The 19,350-nt window shown below is 42.8% G+C and overlaps 1 protein-coding gene and 1 pseudogene across 6 annotated transcripts in view; one reads left to right on the top strand and one right to left on the bottom strand.

The window, feature by feature from the left end:
- LOC120929096 overlaps window positions 1-19,350 on the top strand; it is a 197,712-nt gene that overhangs the window by 12,837 nt on the left and 165,525 nt on the right. For 5 of the 6 annotated variants that reach the window (XM_040340307.1, XM_040340309.1, XM_040340308.1 and 2 more), the window contains exon 2: window positions 14,071-14,178. In XM_040340307.1, coding sequence (XP_040196241.1) covers window positions 14,071-14,178 — 108 coding nt within the window. Of the gene's footprint in view, window positions 1-14,070; window positions 14,179-19,350 lie in introns of those variants that run through there. The other variant, XM_040340310.1, reaches the window with a different exon arrangement.
- On the bottom strand, window positions 15,833-15,961 carry LOC120929953 (annotated as a pseudogene).

The following is a 19,350-nucleotide window of genomic DNA, read 5'->3' as shown; positions in this document are numbered from 1 at the left end:
CCCTGTGGTTTCCTGTATCGAGAACAGAGGTTATGTGATCACTTATTAAAGGGGAAAAAAAGGTATTTTTTTTTTCTAAAGGCCCAAAAAAAAAAGGTATTTATAATGTTTTTATATGTAAATATACACACACATACACATATATATATATATATATATATATATATATATATATATATATATGTGTTTTTTTCTATTTTTATTTTAAACAGAATGGGTTGTTTTACAAAGTGACCGTTTACATATACTTTAGATCTGTCCAGTGTGTTTCAGCCATGTATGCAGCTACAAGCCATTGAAACTTGGCACATTTTTCTGGTGCACATCCATTGTATTGGGTGTTTCATTAGGCATGTACTTTTTACTTTCTCTGGGCATGCGTTTTTGCTGGCCTGCAGCAGCAATCACATCTTTCAATCTGGGGGATTCTTCAGCTTCAGTAGACACCAGGGATGCTTACTTGCACATTCCCATCTTTTAGTGATTAATCAACATTACCTATTATTCATCCTTTTTTTTGGCCTGTCCACAGTCCCCAGTGGACAGCACAGATTTTGCAGAGTAGTTGTTTCACAGAAGTCATTGCTGGAACTGACTTACAGTTTAGCATATTTGGGCCTGACATTGGATAGAGACCTGTACAGGATATTCCTGCCCAGGGAAAAACTTCTATCCCTTAGCTTTCACGTCAGTGCCCTTCTGTCCTGGAGCCGACCTTTGGTTTGTGCCTACATGAGGGTATTGGGCCTGATGGTAGCCTCTTTCAAGTCAGAGCAATGCGCTCAGTTTCACTCTAGACCAGGGATCTCCAAACATTGTAAACAAAGGGCCAGCTTACTATCCTTCAGACTTTGAGGGGGCTGGACACAGTGAAGACACAGTGAAGCTGGAGACACAGTGAGTAACACAACCTGTGATTATAGTTGCCATTAAAAGTCCCCACTACAGTTCTCGGATCAGCAGATGACCTTGATCAAGAGCACCTAAGTTGGCTGCTCAGAACTCCCCTCAGCATTGCCAATCATCCCAACTCCTTGCCAGCACTGCCACTCATCCCAACTCCCAGCCAACACTGCCACTCATCCCATTCCCTCACCAAGGAGTAAGAGAAGGAAAAAAATAGAAAATACATGGAAGGTGGAGGAACAAAGAAAAAGGGAGAGAAAGAATAAGAGAACAAGATGGCTAGAGAGAGGGATTTGGGGGGAAAAAACAAGATATTAGGATAGAAAGAGATAAAGGGACAGAAAGGAGAACAGAGAAAGAGTGGTAAATCCTAAAATGTACCTTAAAGTGGAGGTTCCCCCTAAAAAAAATTCTAACAATACATTCAGAAGACTGATTACACTGCGGGTATGCTGTTTTTTTTTTTTTCGTACATACCTCGTTATCGCCGTTTCATCCCTCGGCTTCCAGGTATGATTCTTTCGGGTCTGGGCATTCCTAGTTGATTGACGTTCTTCCGACCGACGCATACTTGACGTCGCGACTTTCCAAAAGAAGCCAAAAGTCGCTGCACAGGCGCCGTATAGAGCCGACTCTATACGGCGCCTGCGCAATGACGTTCGGCTTCTGTCGGAAAGTCGTGACACGCAGTATGCGCCGGTCGGAGGAACATCAATCAACTAGGAACGCCCAGTCCAGCAAGAATTATACTCGGAAGCCGAGGGATGAAACGGCGATAACGAGGTAAGTACGAAAAAAAAAAAAAAAACCCCTAGCATACCCGCAGTGTAATCAGTCTACTGAATGTATTGTTAGAATTTTTTTTAGGGGGAACCTCCACTTTAAGGGGTTTTAATACTGTTCGAGTGGAATGGACTCAGGGAGCACTAAATATCCGTGGGTTAGGGGCAGAAAATCCTCGTCTTGCCTTGGGTGCTGACAAAACACACTCCGAAAATAATTTTACTGTTAGGGGTCCCCACAACTTGGGAAATTTTATCAAGAGGTCACGGCACTAGAAGGCTGAGAACCACTGCTTTAGAGCAAGTAAGTTAAATGATGCTGGCCATCAGACTGAGGACATCAAGTAGCAGAAAAACGTACTGCAGGGGAATCTTTTGAATCAAAAGTAACTACTGTGGAAAACTGGTTTGATTTTATCTTTTGATAGGCTATTTATTTGTATCTCGTTGTATGTTCCACTTTAAAAAAGTTTTATTTTTCAAAGCCAGAGTCTCTTTAAGGAAGCAATATGTTTTTTTTCATTTGTACAAAAGAAAAATCAGCATGTATTCATTGGAAAAGTGATTGTCACCGGCGCAAAAATAAGTTCTAAATAATACTATATTGACCTGCTGCAGTGCTGTATAAACCTTCTATGAGGTTTAGGTGAAAAAATTAATTTTTTTTTTTTTTTCTATTTTTCTATTTGACCCCTATAGTGATATAGTGCTAGATCCAGTACAGTGATGTACGTGATGGGTCACTATAGAAACAGCTCTTGTGAACATATGTACTAGCGTGGTGCTATGTGCATATGCTGTGCCATCAAAAATAAATAAATGAATAAATAAATAAATAGATAAATATGGCTACCCCAAATGATGTGCTTGTGGATTGAGGAACATCCTGAGAGGACTCACCAACTTTAACGGAATAAGTTTTTGAGGCACATTACCAGCTGGGGTCTGGTGAGTTTGCATTTCAGCAGTTCTCTTCGTTGCAGCATGAATGCACATGAATTGTGAAAAACAAATTTTTGGCACCAACGCACCTTATTATTATTTTTATATATTAATAATATTATTCATTATTTATATGTTCGCACACTTGTGCATGTATATTCATAATAGTTTATAGACTCACTTATAGCACTTTGGAATATTGTTTCACAAGCACATCATTTGGGGTAGCCATATTTATCTATTTATTTATTCATTTATTTATTTTTGATGGCACAGCATATGCACATAGCACCACGCTAGTACATATGTTCACAAGAGCTGTTTCTATAGTGACACATCACGTACATCACTGTACTGGATCTAGCACTATATCACTATATCACTATAGGGGTCAAATAGAAAAATAGAAAAAAAAAAAAATTTTTTGGGGGTAAGCATGTATTCATTAATCGCAATTATGTGAATGCCGTGTGGCAATCATCCAGACAATTTGGGACTGGTGTTGGTGAAGAAGGGTGATCACCCGGAAGATCTAGATGAATGATTTATGCTCCATTCACACCTGATTGCGGGCAGTTTTTAAAATTGCTGCAAAATGCGGGACGCATTTGCAATGCCATTATTTCTTAATGGTACACCAATCGCGATGCGATTTTGACGCGCACGGTATGCACTGCAATCACAACGCGCTACGATTGTCGTTTAAAAAGGAACATGAGCTTCTTTTGGGCGATAGTGTCGCATGTTGTGATATGCGGCGATTGCAGCCTGATTTTACCCTGCGACAATTGCGGCAAAATTGTGGCCTGATTGGGGTGCCATTAGAAGTAAAGGCATTGCAAACAGCCCACGTTTTGCAGCGTTTTTAAATCGCGAGCCAAATCATGGTGATTCCGCCCGCGATCAGGTGTGAATGGAGCCTTAGGATAAAAGCAGTGAAGAGAAGAAACCGTTTCGCGGACCGTTTTCATCGGACATGTCTGCTGGGAGCTTTTGGTCTGATGTGTGTACACACCATCAGACCAAAATCCCCGCGGACAGAGAACGCGGTGACGTTTAAGACACTGACGTTCTCTAACACGCAAGTTCAATGCTTCCACGCATGCGTCGAATCAATTCAACGCAATGCGCGGGATTTCGGCCGCTGGTTATACGTCATAACCAGCGGACATGTCCGATGAGTCGTACTAACCATCGGAAATGTCCGACGGACATGTTTCCAGCGGACAAGTTTCTTAGCATGCTAAGAAACTTTTGTCCGCTGGAAACCTGTCCGCTAGGCCAGAAAACTGTCCGCTAGGCCCTACACACGGTCGGACATGTTCGCGGAAACTGGTCCGCGGACCAGTTTCAGTGGACATGTTTGGTCGTGTGTGCAAGGCCTAAAACTAAGTTCCGTCTGGCATTGAAAGCAGGTGTTTGAGGGGCAGTTTTGTTTTTTTTTTTTTGTTTTTTTTTTTTTTTTCCACTTCAGACTCTACCTCATAGAGTGCTTCTTTAATGCTCATGATCTGCGTGCCAGCCCATTGCATCTCTAATTTGGTTTTGCATCATCAGTGTCGCTTTTCTACATGTGTTTTCTTTTTTTTTTTTTTTTTTTTTTTTTTGTATATATAAGTGTAAATATATACGGGTATGTTTCCACTATCTGCTTGACATAAGAGAATAAGGAAGACCTCGCAAAGTATATCCTTCTCGATTTTTCCCCCCCCCTTCCCCCCCCCCCCTCCCTCCCCCCCGTCTCACCCAAGACGTGCTCAAAATCCTCTAATTCTTTCTGATTTCTTCTAGAAAATCTTTTAGGCTTCTTCCCTTAACTTTTCTGCGTAACTCCATGATCTCTTAAAGGTCCTCCAGTTATCCCATTTTATATTTTGTAGTATGTTATTTCCCTCTAAGCTTTCTTTCAGTTCTTCCATTTTGTATGTTTCTTCGACCGCATCGATCCATTCCCAGGTTTGGGGGCACTCTGTATCCTGCCATCTCCTTGGGATTAATCTCTTGGCGGCGTTTAAGAGATGCGGTGTAAGTGTTTCCCTATACCTTTTTATGCCTTCTTCTCCCCCATGGAATAGGACCACCCATGGGTCTATCTTTATCTTTTTCATTGTAATCTCTTCCACACAACCCAGTATGTTTTCCCAGTACTTTTTTATCTTTGGGCACTCCCACCAAAGGTGAGCCATATTTCCTGGTGATCCACACCCCCTCCAGCATTCCCCTGTCTGCTCTTCATCAAATTTTTTTAATTTGTCTGGTGTCATGTACCACCCCGCGATGCATTTAAAACTCATTTCAGCCGTGCGGCTATCTACCGCGGAGGAGTGTGTCAGAGTCAACATTCTCTCTATTGTAGCCTTATCTCTCTGTGAGCCTAATTCCCTTTCCCACTTTTCAATGAAAGGAGGTATACTCCGCTCTCCTATTTTCAGTAGGATCTTGTATACTGTAGAGATGGTTCCTTTAGTTCTTTCTGTCGTACAGATTTTTTCCAATTCCGACAACTGATCCTCTGACCTTAATGGATGTGGGAGATCTTGGATGAAATGGTTCAGCTGCTGATACCTCCATTCATTGATTTCCATTAAATTTTTATTGAATTTTAACTCCTGCAGTGTTTTAATGTGATCCCCATTCATTATATCCCTTAGTTGTGCCGTGTCTTTTTTGATCCAGTGCCCCCCTATTTGTGTCTTACCCGGTGCAAAGTAATCGTTATCTTTCAGTGCTAAAAGGGGTGAATTATATTCCTTCACCGTTTTTTTATAGACTATATCCCATATTTTGAGTGCATTTTTTGTTATCTCATGTGCATTAATATCTAGTGTCCTAAATTGGGGAGGGTTCCATATAATCTTATCCAACCTTACCTGTGTTATTTCGTTTTCTAAGCTTACCCACCTCTTTTCTGTGTTGACTCTGGCCCACTCCACCACTCTTGTTAACATAACCGCCTCGTAGTATCTCCTAACATCCGGAACAGCGAGCCCTCCCTTCCTTTTTGGTTGTCTTAATGTCTGGAGTGAAATCCTATGTTTCCTATTTTTCCATATATAATTCATAATTAATTTATTGAGGGCTGACAGCAGCGTTCTTGGTAGAGCTATAGGGATCATCTGAAATTTGTATAGGATCTTGGGCATGATAACCATTTTACAGTAATTAATTCGTCCTATCCACGATATTGCTCTGTTTTCCACCCTTTTTGTTTCTTTCTTAACTTCATTTAACAATGGGATAAAGTTTATCGCATAAGTTTTTTTAATTGATTTAGCTAGTAGAATCCCCAGATACTTCAGTTTCCTTACCCAAGCAAAGCGATAGTTCTCTTTCAAGAGTTTTTCTTCTGTCTTTCTTATGTTTATACTCATGATCTCTGTTTTGGTGATATTTAATTTAAAGTTTGAGAATTCTCCGTATTCATTACATAAATTTAATAGGTTAGGGATTGATGTTTTGGGTTCAGTTAGATAGAAGAGGACATCGTCCGCGAAGGCAGCGAGCTTATGTTCCTCCGCTCCTATTTTAGTCCCTTTTATTTTTTGGCAGTTTCGGACCTTTGCTAGAAATGGTTCCATTGAAATCACGAACAGTAGTGGTGACAAGGGACACCCCTGCCTCGTTCCATTTCTCATTTGGAATGCTTGCGAAAGGCTACCGTTTATTTTTATTTTGGCCCTAGGGGACTGATATAGGGTATCCACCCAGTTTCTCATCCCCTGGCCAAACCCCATGTCCTTTAGGGTAGCTAGCATAAATCCCCAGTCTACCCTGTCGAACGCTTTCTCTGCGTCTATCGACAGGAGTAGACCTGGGGATCTCATTTCTCTCAGTCTCCGGATTATCAAAAGTGTTCTTACTCCATTGTCTCTCCCCTCTCGCCCTTGAACAAAACCCGTCTGATCTGGGTGTACCAGTTTAGTCATAACCTCCCTGACTCTCCCGGCCAGTACCCTTGCAAACAATTTTATGTCCGTATTAAGCAAGGATATCGGTCGGTAGCCCGAGCAGCTCTCGATGTCCTTGCCTTCTTTTGGGATCACAGTGATCGTTGCCTCGGAGGCCTCCTTACTTAGTTTGTATTTTTTCCCCAGGCCATTGAAGTACTGGCATATCCTTGGTAGTAATATCTCCTTATATTTTTTGTAATACATTATTGTAAAGCCATCTGGGCCTGGGCTTTTGCCTGAGGCTGAGCTTGTCAATGCTCTTTTAATTTCGTTTTCCGTGAATGGTCTATCTATCTGTTCGGCCTCTAATTGACTTATTTTTGGAAGTTTTGCCTCTTTTAAAAAAGTTTCAATCTTTTTTTCTTTCTCTCCTTTCTGCCAGTTCTTTTGTTTTACTGAGTATAGTTTTTCGTAATATAGTCTAAATGTTTCGGCGATTTCTTTTGTTGTATGTAATACCTCCCCTTTATCATTTTTAATTTTGTCGATATAGTTCCTTGATTTTTTTTTTTTTACCATCCGAGCCAGATGTTTGCTCGTTTTATTTCCCCATCTGTATCTCTCCCTTGCTATTAAATTGAATTCCTTTCTTGTTTCTTGATCTATGAGATCTTTAAGTTCATTTCGTTTATTGACCAGGCACAGGTATAGGTCTTGTTGCTTTCCATCTTTCTTATGCTTCTGCTCTAAGTTAAAGATCTCATCTATTAGTTTTACTTTTTTGCTAATCGCTTCCTTTTTTCTCCTTGCTCCTTCCGAAATCAAAATCCCTCTAATCACTGCCTTGTGGGCATCCCATAGGGTTGCTGCTGAGATTTCTTCTGTCTCATTTATCTTAAAATATTCTTCAAGTTCTTTTTTAACCTTAGTTATGCTTTTCTCATCCATCAGCAGATCTTCATTTAATCTCCAATTTTGGTAGGGCCTATGATTGCATGCTATGTTTATTGATATACTAATGGGCGCGTGGTCAGAGATCGTCAAGGGTTCTATTCTCGTCTCGACCACATCCTCTAGCATTCTATGGTCAACCAAGATGTGGTCGATTCGGGAATAGCTGCCATGTACCTGGGAAAAAAAGGTGTAGTCTCGCTGGTTTGGATTGAAGATCCTCCATGTGTCTACTAACTGACTTCTATGTAGACTTTCTTTAACTTTTCTTAATTGTGTGCCCTGCGTTTCTAATGTTATATGCGACTTATCGACTTTCGGATCCATGCCAAAATTTAGGTCTCCTCCTACTATTATCTTTCCCCTACTGAAATCCTTTAGTTTCTCCAATATTCCCAAAAAGTACCTCAACGGGGAAGTGTTAGGCGCATAAACGTTTGCGAGGGTATACTCTTCCTCCTCTAACTTCCCCCTCAAGAAGAGGAATCTCCCATCCGGATCTGTTAGTCTATCTGTTGGTACGAATCTGGTTCCTTTAGCTAGCCCGATTGCTACTCCTCTAGCCCTCTTGGATATGGTATCTCCATAGAACCAGATGGGGAAGTCAGGTGAGTATATTCTTACATTAGATCCCAATGTAAGATGGGTTTCTTGTAGGAAAGCAATATCTGTCTTATAGTATTTTAACTCCTTTAACACTTTATGTCTCTTGGAAGGGTTATTTAAACCTTTTACATTGTATGAAAGGCATTTTATTACTGGCATCTTCGTGGGTTATGATATCTCCTTCCAATGTCCCAAGAACTGAGTCTACAATTTTCTTTTCTGTTAGTTACACTTTCTTCTAGTTGTCTGGGTGAAACGGGGTCCTCCCCCCAACCCCACCCAACTCTCCCCCCTCCTTCCCGTCCCCTCCCCCCAACCCACCCAACCTTCCCCCTTCCCTCCCTCCCCCCTCCATCCCCCCCAATCTGGTCTATTAAAGACCTCTGAACCATCTTCCATATCATGGTTCAGATCATTCCAGGTGGGGTCTGGGACCACCTCCCCCCCCCCGGTTTTTCAGCCGGAAAGGGGGGGGGAGGACCCAGCCCGAATTCAGAGGAGAGACACAAAAAGAATCTCAGGCCTGGCCCAAGAGAAAAAACACAAAGCGAAAAAAAAAAAAAAGAAGGAAAAAAGGGGTGCACCTAGAGGGAGGGCTGAGGATGAAAGGACGGGGGGGGGGGTTTCATTTTCTCCCCTCCTCCTCCTCCCATCTCCACCTCCCCTCCTACCCCCAGCCTGGTAGGTTAGGGACCTGAATGTCCAATTTCCGGCAGAATTCATTTAGGTCTTCGGGGAATCTTAGTGTCGCAGATCTCCCCTCTTTTGTCCCAATTAGGCAGGCAGGAAAACCCCAGTTATACTTAATATTCAGGTCTGTCATTTGTTTTAAGAGTGGTTTTAACAACCATCTCCTTGCCAGGGTTTCGGGGGCCACGTCGGTGAAAATCTGTAGCTCCGCCCCTTCGAACTCTATCGGGGGTTGTCCCCTCAGCTTCTTCCAAATTGCTTCTTTGTCTTCATAGAGTCCGAACCTTATTATGACATCTCTTGTTCGCTCGGTGGTCGCTCTTTTCGAATTTCCCACTCGGTGTACCCTTTCGATCCTAATTGGATTGTCTATTGTTCTTTCCAGTAGTGGATTAAATATCATCTGTGTTATTGTCCTGAGGTCCTCGCCCCTCTTCTCCGGTATGAACCTTATCCTTAAGTTTTGTCTCCGGCTTCTGTTTTCCTGGTCCTCCAGTTTGTAGAGAATATGTCTCTGTTGCAGTTGGATCTGATCCATCTGGGTTTTTAGTGTATTTGATTCCTGCTCTTGTTTTTCTATTTGTTCCTCTACTGTTTCTAATCTGGAGAGCATGTGACCAAAGTCGGTCCTTAAGTTCTGTATTTCACTTTTTATCACATTTTCCAATCTCAAGAGCATCTCCGCCATTTCTCCCTTTGAGGGGGATCGAGAGTCTGTACTACGTTCATCCATCCTGCTGCTTTCTAATACGTTTCCAGTGGGCCCCTCCTCTCTTAGTTCTATAGATGTTTCTCTGGAATTATCACTTTGGGGTTTCTTATTTTCAGCCTTTTTTGCTTTATTCCCTTGTTGTTGCTTTATTGCTCCCTGGGTTCCAGGGACACGCGGACTTTCCCCTCTAGTTACAAATGGTCTTATTGAGCTTGTTGCTGTTGTGTTACTTGGAGTAGTTGGGGGTCCCCTTTTTGTTGATCTACTCGTCATTCTGCTCATATTAGTCTCCCTCTTTCTGATTCTCTTCCCCAGCTTGACCTCTTGTTTCCCCGATTGATAAAGAAATCAATATATAGAGGGAGCTAACCGATAACAAGTACTATACTGGGTTGGGCCAGAGGTTTTCTTTGAAGGGATTAACTATTTTTGTTTTATTTTCTCCCCCTCTGCTCCCTTTTTGGCTCCTACCCGACTAATATTATTTCGGCTGTTCTGTTAATTTAAACGTTTATAAGTATACCAATATATCCAGTATTTGTGTGCACGGAGGGCAAGAATAAGGTAGAGAGGATAAGAGGGTCTCCCTATACTCCTCTCTCTAAGGAGGTGTCAGGGGAAAACGGGATCTGAGCTTCCGATTTACCCCGGGTTCTATCTCCTCTTAATCTTCTATTCCCTACTCTTTTCAGTCCAGGGGAGTCATATAGATAGTCGGTTCTTCTGGTCGTCTGAGTGTTGAGGCCCTGGATAAAAAAAAAATGCTCTCGGGGTGCGCGTAGCTTTGACCCCTTTTCGGAGCCCAGGGGTACCAGAGAACTTCCTAAGTATATGGTCTCCTCAATTCAGAGAAATAAATTCAATATTGATTCCAGTGTCCCCGCTTTGAATTGCACCGATCATATCGTACCTTTATGGGTAGATTTTAGCCCAGGGTCCCCTTTTTTTTTTTTTTTTCTTTTCCTTTTTTTTTTAGAAGATACCCAAAAGGACCAAGGTTCCGAAACCAGGGGCGCCTAGGAGCTCCCCGAGGGCAAGGGAGCATATAGGTTCCCCCCCGTCAAAGAAAAGAAAACCAAGCCAAATAAATAAATAATTAATAAAACACAAGTGGCCGGGCTCCAAACAGACCCTGCAGATAAAGTTTTTAGATACCGAGTGTATATGTCGGCTTTTACCTATTTTAGGCTTTTCATATCCAGCTTAAATAGTCTCCTCCAATCCAGTAGTATAGGAAAGTGCTACAGCAATCAGTCAATCATAGAGCCACATCATATCCACCTCTTTATACAAGTTCACAGCTGGTTATCTCTGGGTTCCCGTTAGCTTCCCTTATTCCCTTACTGATCTTTTATTCACATGTGATCAGGATATATTAAAACGTTCATAACCATGTAATGCAGTTCTGATGCAGTTCTAATTTAACTTCTCACTGTAGGCATACCTCTCTCTTCACCATAGATCTGCATTAAGTTGCTGTTTTTTAAACGTTGATTTGTCTTCTACAAGTAAATCATTTAGCAGCAAATGTACCTCTGGGTCTGGATCAGCTGAGAGGAGGAGTGCGGATGGAGTCCCTCTGGGTTCAGCGTGCACGCTGTCTCGACATGCTCACCTCAGTGTATGCTAAGGTCCCGGCTGAAGCCACTGCAGTCGGCGGGTCCCGTCCTCCCGCTACTTACCCCGCATCCTGTGTCCGTTTCCCAGTACCACGAGCGGCCCCAGAACTTCGCCGTCCCCCGCTCTCCACACCGCCAGCACCGAGCGGGTCTGCAGGGTCAATGCAGCCGATGGGCAGCGCGTGCAACGGCAGCCTAAGGGAGCCTCTCTCTCCCTCTCTCTCTCAGACCCGGGCCGTCCTTCCTCCTAGCGGTCCCATCGCTCTTCGCTCCCCCACCTGTGAACGCCTCGCGTCATCACATCCTCACGTGGACGCGCATCCTGCGGCGGCTTTGCACCGGCGACTCCCCCCTTGAGGGGCAGTTTTAATGCTCCTCAAACGCCTGTACAAATGACACTATGGACAGCACACAGTGCTGTTCACATCATCAAAACATGAAGCGTTAGCTTTGCGTCACTTCAAAATTGAAGCCTTGTGTTGACTATGCAGGAGTTTGAAGCCTTTCAATGCTTCTCATTCAAGTCTATGGTAATGCTCTGCAAATGCACTGGCAGGCGTTTGTGGTGCATTTGGGGCGCAGTTGCAGTGCATTAAAATGAGATTAAAAAAATTTCATGCAGGAGGAATATAATGTCCCACAATGCTCTGTAATGATAGAGGAGAGCATAGAGTGTCCTGCAGTCACTTCCTGTTTGTCCTGCTTGAAGATGGCTGACATCAACTCACTGCCTATGATTGGCGGTGTGCAGTGACAGCTTTTTGGCGGGCTCAATCTGAACACACCCGAGCCCATCACTACTGTTAATGGAGTATGCACAGGAAACATTTATCATGGCCACATCTCAAATTGTTTATTTTCTGTAATGTCACTTTCCTTAAAAAAAAAAAGAAATAGACGTCTGTGGAGCGGTTTTAACGTTCATTAAACGCATGAAAACTGAGTATAGGACGTTTGGGGGGTGTTTTTAGAGCGTCATTAATGCTTGTAAAATGCCAGTCTAATGCCAATACTAAAATGCATTAACAGGAGTCTTAACTCCTATACTAAAGCGCATTAATGCCAGTCTAATGCCAATACTAAAATGCATTAACGGGAGTCTAAAGCGCATTAATGCCAGTCTAACGCCTATCCTAGAGCCCATTATTGTGAGTTTAACGCCCATACTAAAGCGCATTAACGCTATAGGAGCATTTATTAAGAGTAAGAAATGTAGTCAAGTGTGAGCAAGCCCTAACACCTCCATGTAGTCCAGGGGTCAGCAAACTTTTTAGTACGGGGGCCACATATATATATTACATCTATATTTTACAAATGTTTGTGGACCAAAAATAATCATTTTATAAAACGAATGAATAATAAATTAATAAATGTTTTATTTGGATCTCATGATATGATTCCGAACAAAAGAGAAAGAACTTTAATAAAATAAATCAAAGTCTCCCCCCACATCTAATTCCCCCCTACATGAGGGTCCCCATAAAAGCCCCTCTTACTCCATATTAGGAGTCCCCTCTTACATCAGATTCCCCCTTACATCAAAATCCCTATCAGACAGAGCCCCACTTACTGCAGAGCCCCACTTACTGCAGAGCCCCACTTACTGCAGAGCCCCACTTATTAGGAGTAGACCCTCACATTAGGGTCCCCCCTTACATAAGAGTGCCCACCAAATCCCCCCCCCACTCTTTCATGAGGGTCTGTGATGGAGTGAAATAAAATGAATATTTTGTGTCTATGCTACTTTATACTAAAACCACTCAAATGTTGCCTTTCTTTCCTTATATTCTTCTATTTCTTTTATATTCTTCTATTTCTTTTATTTATGTATGTGTTGGTGTATTAAACTACTGTTACTTTCATTAAAAGACATTATAGAGTTAAAAAACCTTCAGGAAGTGATTAAGTGAAGACAGCTGTTACTGCTCGCTCCTTACTTCAAGCCCCCTCCATCGAGTAAAGCCCCTGTGAGGTTGAGTGGATGACCCTGTGCTTCTGAACATGCCACGAGGAACTTTTGTGCCAGGAAAGAGACGTTATAGGAATCACCATATATGGACTGAACCAATTAAATGTGCTCATGTGAATGATGTCACTCTGTCTATAAAGCCAATAAAGGTCCCGCCTTTCTCCCTCTGGACGTTGGGAAGGTGAAGGATGTAGACTGTTTCTCTCTTGTCTGCGTGTTTCACTATTATGAATTTGACTCAGAGGCAGAATGGGTTTATTCTCTGGCATTGGGCCAGAGAACGTCCTTATCAGGTCCCGATCAGAGCCCCACTTATTTCATAATAGGATTCCCCCCTTACAACAAATTTCCTCATTCATCAGGTTTTCCATCAGGACCTCACTTACTCCGTTATAGGAGTCCCCTCTTACATCATGGTCTCCTTAACATCAAAGTTCCCCCTTACATGAGACTCCCCCTTAGAGTCCCCACTTATATGAGCATCTCCATCAGAGACCCTTTTACATCAGGGTGTCCATCAGAGCCCCCTTACATCAGAGTCTCTCCTACATTAGATTTCCTATCAGTGGTCTGTCCATAGCTTGGTTGCAGAGTGGCTGTAGTCAGTGTAGCGACAGGCCGGGAGGTAGAGCGGGTAAGGATGGAAGAAGTTCTGGCCTCCTGCAGGGGCAAGCACATCATTGGTTGCCATTGGTCCTAGTAACTAGCTGACACGCTAAAAGAAAGAGCAGTGGGTGGAACAGGACCCTAGCCGTGGTTAGAATGTAAACCAGTAGCAGGCCAGATTTTTGGAGACCCCTGATGTTATCCTTGTATTTATGAGCAAGATTTATAGCCATTCATATCTCTGCTATTACTTGTGTGACATGAATATATAAATGCATAAACTAGAAACCATTCATCTGCGAAGTACAGCAAATAAAATGTACCTAGAACTTACATATGATTGATTCTGATTTGCTTTATTTACTTACATTTCTTTTTTTATTATTATTTATTTCAGCTTTTCTCACCGGGAGTGATTACAAGACCCCAGCAAGACTCACAAGATAGTACAGCTGAATTTGATATTCCTTCTGTGATATCGGAAATAAACAGAGGAAAAAAACTGGTAGGATATATACTGTATAAACTTCTAAAAACCAATAAGTGGGAAAGCACAGTGGCTTAATGGTTAGCACTTGTGCTTTACAGCAGTAGGCTCACCAGTTGAAATCCCAACTATGACACTGCCTGCATGGAGTTTGCATTTTCTCTCTGTGCCTACATGAATTGCCATTCCATGCATGCTCTGAATGGCACCTGTGCCAACCACTTTGTTCAGAACGCAGTGAGCAGCCTCTCGGCACGGAACCAGGAAGCTAGTGGAGATTAATGGGAATCAGCCAGGTATGTTATATACAGTGCCTTGAAAAAGTATTTATACCCTTTGAAATTTTCAACATTTTGTCATGTTGCAACCAAAAACTTAAATGTAATGTAAATGTATTTTATTGAGATTTTTTATGATAGACCAACACAAAGTGGCACATAATTGTGAAGTGGAAGGAAAATGATAAATGGTTTTCAATTTTTTTTACAAAACAATATGTGAGAAGTGTGTTGTGCATTTGTATTCAGCCCCCTTTACTCTAAAACTCCCAACTAAAATCTAGTGGAACCAATTGCCTTCAGAAGTCACCTAATCAGCAAATAGAGTCCACCTGTGTGTAATTTTACTTCGGTATAAACACAGCTGTTTTTTTTTTTCTATTGAAAAGCCTGTGGCGTGCAAAACACAACCCAAAAACTTCACCCGGTGCAGGAAAAAATGTGCATACACATAAAGAGTGAAACACAAAAAACTGTGACGGGTGCATCGTCAAATAGTCCTCCGAAAAGGACCCAGCTCTGATTCCCCGGGTGTTAGGCTCCTAGCAGGGAAAAGAGTAATCTGTGGTCCATACAGCCGATCCATATGGACCCACCATGGCCCAAGCAGCCGAAGCCACAAGGACCCAACATCCTCGGAGGGACTGCCGAAACAGAACCCTCCTCTGTGAGGCTCCCCCGAAGGGAGACCCCATGAGAGCAGGCGAACTAAGCCAGAAGGCCATGTCTACCCACTCCCAAGACTTTCAGAGCAGGCCCAAGGACCAGCACCCTACTCGCCACACTGAAAGTGCAGTGCACCAAACAAAAAGAAGACGAAACGTGACAAACGGGGGTAAAATAAAAAAGAAAGTGGGGGAAAAGGAAGGTGGGAATGTGAGTAGAAAGTGGCCACCATGCAATACGATGGCTGGCCCTCCTGCCAGGAACAAAAATTCCTCTGGTCCTAGCCAAAAGGCTCGGCCCTAGAGGCAGGTGTTAAAAAGTGTGTGTGGAGATGTGACCTAAGGTGCCACACGATGAGTGCCCCTCAACACTGTATGGCACCCCTGGACTGCCACTCCAGGGGCACTATCTCCACAGGCTTTTCAACGGCCCCTGACCCACCGGTCCGGACCGGCAGCACCCTTCCCAGCCAGGAGGGTAGGAGAAGAAGTCGGGGAGAGCCCACCTAAGCAGGCTACTACCCACAACCTCCAACTCTTCCACCTAATTACATTCGGGAAATACTACTCGCCCCTCCTGGTAAAAGGAGGAGCAAGGGTTCTCTCCCGAACAACTGACTGGGGCAGACACCACCAAATCCAGGCCACAGGCCAGGGATCTGGCCTCTTGGCTTCGACCTCATGCCTCTCTGTCCCGATCAGAAGGCTTTCACCTCCACGCCAACAGGCTTAGCGTCCGCCGACTGCCATCCCGTTCCCCCTCGCCGGGTACTGGGGACAGTCAGCTTAGCGCCACCTATTGGCAACTGATAAGAACAGATACTACACTTGATCTTAGCCAAAAGGCAGAGAAGCGATAAAGGTATAAATACAGCTGTTCTGTGAAGCTCTCAGAGGTTTGTTAGAGGGCCTCAGTTAACAAACAGCTTCATGAAGGCCAAGAAACACACCAGACAGGACAGGGATGAAGTTGTGGAGAAGTTTAAAGCAGTCTAAGGTTAAATAAAAAATATCCCATGCTTTGAGCAAGTCATGGAGAACTGTTCAATCCATCAACCAAAAATGCAAAGAATATGGCATAACTGCAAACCTACCAAGACATGGCCATCCACCTAAACTGACAGGCCGGGCAAGGAGAGCATTAATCAGAGAAGCAGCCAAGAGGCCCATGGTGATTCTGGGGGAGCTGCAGAGATCCACAGCTCAGGTGGGAGAATCTGTCCACAGGACAACTACAGTTGCAATAAAAAGTATGTGAACCCTATTGGAATTATATGGATTTCTGCACAAATTGGTCATAAAATGTGATCTGATCTTCATCTAAGCCACAACAATAGACAATCACAGTCTGCTTAAACTAATAACACACAAATAATTAAATGTTACCATGTTTTTATTGAACACACCATGTAAAGATTCACAGTGCCGGTGGAAAAAGTATGTGAACCCTTGGATTTAATAACTGGTTGAACTTCCTTTGGCAGCAATAACTTCAACCAAACGTTTCCTGTAGTTGCAGATCAGACGTGCACAACGGTCAGGAGTAATTCTTGACCATTCCTCTTTACAGAACTGTTTCAGTTCAGCAATATTCTTGGGATATCTGGTGTGAATCGCTTTCTTGAGGTCATGCCACAGCATCTCAACCGGGGTGAGGTTAGGACTCTGACTGGGCCACTCCAGAAGGCATATTTTCTTCTGTTTAAGCCATTCTGTTGTTGATTTACTTCTATACTTTGGGTCGTTGTCCTGTTGCAACACCCATCTTCTATTGAGCTTCAGCTGGTGTACAGATGGCCTTAAGTTCTCCTGCATAATGTCTTGATAAACTTGGGAATACATTTTTCCTTCGATGATAGCAATCCGTACAGGCCCTGACGCAGAAAAGCAGCCCCAAACCATGATGCCTTCACCACCATACTTCACAGTTGGGATGAGGTTTTGATGTTGGTGTGCTGTGCCTCTTTTTCTCCACACATAGTGTTGTGTGTTTCTTCCAAACAACTCAAATTTGGTTTAATCTGTCCACAGAATATTTTGCCAGCACTGCTGTGGAACATCCAGGTGCAAACTGTAAACGTGCAGCAATTTTTTTTTTTTTGGATAGCAGTGACTTCCTCTGTGGTATCCTCCCGTGAAATCCATACTTGTTTAGTGTTTTACATATCGTAGATTCGCTAACAGGGATGTTGGCATATGCCAGAGACTTTTGTAAGTCTTTAGCTGATACTCTATTATTCTTCTTCACCTCATTGAGCAGTGTGCGCTGTGCTCTTACAGTCATCTTTACAGGACGGCCACTCCTAGGGAGAGTAGCAGCAGTGCTGAACTTTCTCCATTTATAGACAATTTGTCTTACCGTGGACTGATGGATGAACAGCAAGGCTTTTGGAGATGCTTTTATAACCCTTTCCAGCTTTATGCAAGTCAACAATTCTTAATAGTAGGTCTTCTGAGAGCTCTTTTGTGCAAGGCATCATTCACATCAGGCAATGCTTCTTGTGAAAAGCAAACCCAGAACTGGTGTGTGTTTTTTATAGGGCAGAGCAGCTGTAACCAACACCTCCCATCTCATCTCATTGATTGGAGTGAGGTGTCAGCCAACAGGAGTCCAATTAGCTCTTGGAGATGTCATTAGTCTAGGGATTCATATACTTTTTCCACCTGCACTGTGAATGTTTACATGGTGTGTTAAAAAAAAACATGGTAACATTTAATTTTTTGTGTGTTATTAGTTTAAGCAGACTGTGATTGTCTATTGTTGTGACTTAGATGAAGATCAGATCACATTCTATGACCAATTTGTGCAGAAATCCAAATCATTCCAAAAGGGTTCACATACTTTTTATTGCAACTGTATAATGCCGCGTACACACGACCGTTTTTCGGGTTGTAAAAAATTATGTTTTTTTTAATGTCATTAAAAATGATCGTGTGGGCTCCAGAGCATTTTTCACGATGTAAAACATGGCCATTAAAAATTTCGAACATGCTCTATTTTTTCACGTTTTTAAAGTTGTCGTTTTTAAGGTTGTAAAAAATGGTCGTGTGTGGGCTTTAACGACGTGAAAAAAACGCGCATGCTCAGAAGCAAGTTATGAGACGGGAGCGCTCGTTCTGGTAAAACTAGCGTTCGTAATGGAGTAAGCACATTCATCACGCTGTAACAGACTGAAAAGTGCGAATCGTCTTTTACTAACAAGAAATCAGCAAAAGCAGCCCAAAGGGTGGCACCATCCGAATGGAACTTCCCCTTTATAGTGCCGTCGTACGTGTTGTACGTCACCGTGCTTTGCTAGAGCATTTTCTTTTCACGATCGGGGGTAGGCAAGGCCGTTTTAATGATCGGGTTGAAAAAAAACATCGTTTTTTCTAGACCATTAAAAACGTCATTTTTTAGTCATGAATGCCACACATTTGTCCTTTATGGAAGAGGGGCAAGAAGAAAGCCATTGTTGAAAGAAAACCATAAGAAGTCTCATTTGCAGTTTTCAAGAAGCCATGTGGGGGACACAGCAAACATGTGGAAGAAGGTACTCTGGTCAGATGAGACCAAAATTTAACTTTATGGCCTAAAAGCATAACTCCATGTGTGTGGGAACACTAACACTGCACCTCACCCTGAACACACCATCCCCACCGTGAAACATGAAGGTGGCAGCATCATGTTGTGGGGATGCTTTTCTTCACCAGGGACAGGGAATCTGGCCAGAGTTGATGGGAAGATGGATAGAGCCAAATACAAGGCAATCTTAGAAGAAAGAGTTAGCGTCTGCAAAAGACTTAAAAATGGGGCGAGGTTCACCTTCCAGCAGGAAAAAACGGCCCTTAACATACAGCCAGAGCTACAATGGAATGGTTTAGATCAAAGCATATCCATGTGTTAGAATGGCCCAGTCAAAGTCCATACCCAAATCCAATTGAGAATCTGTAGCAAAAATCGAAAATTTCTGTTCACATACGCTCTCCATCCAGTCTGACAGTGCTTGAGCTATTTTGGAAAGAAGAATGGGCAAAAATGTCACTCTCCTAGATGTGCAAAGCTGGTAGAGACCTCCCCAAAAAGACTTGCAGCTGTAACTGCAGTGAATGGCGGTTCTAAAAAGTATTGACTCCGGGGGGCTGAATACAAATGCACACCACACTTTTCACATATTTGTAAAAAAAAAATTAAAACCATTTATCATTTTCCTTCCACTTCACAATTTTGTGCCACTTTGTGTTGGTCTACCACATACAATTGCAAT

Source organism: Rana temporaria, chromosome 2, assembly GCF_905171775.1.
Source record: "Rana temporaria chromosome 2, aRanTem1.1, whole genome shotgun sequence".
Lineage (NCBI taxonomy): Eukaryota > Metazoa > Chordata > Amphibia > Anura > Ranidae > Rana > Rana temporaria.
Note: the sequence above shows the minus strand (reverse complement) of the source record. Positions and strands in the feature narration are given on the sequence as shown.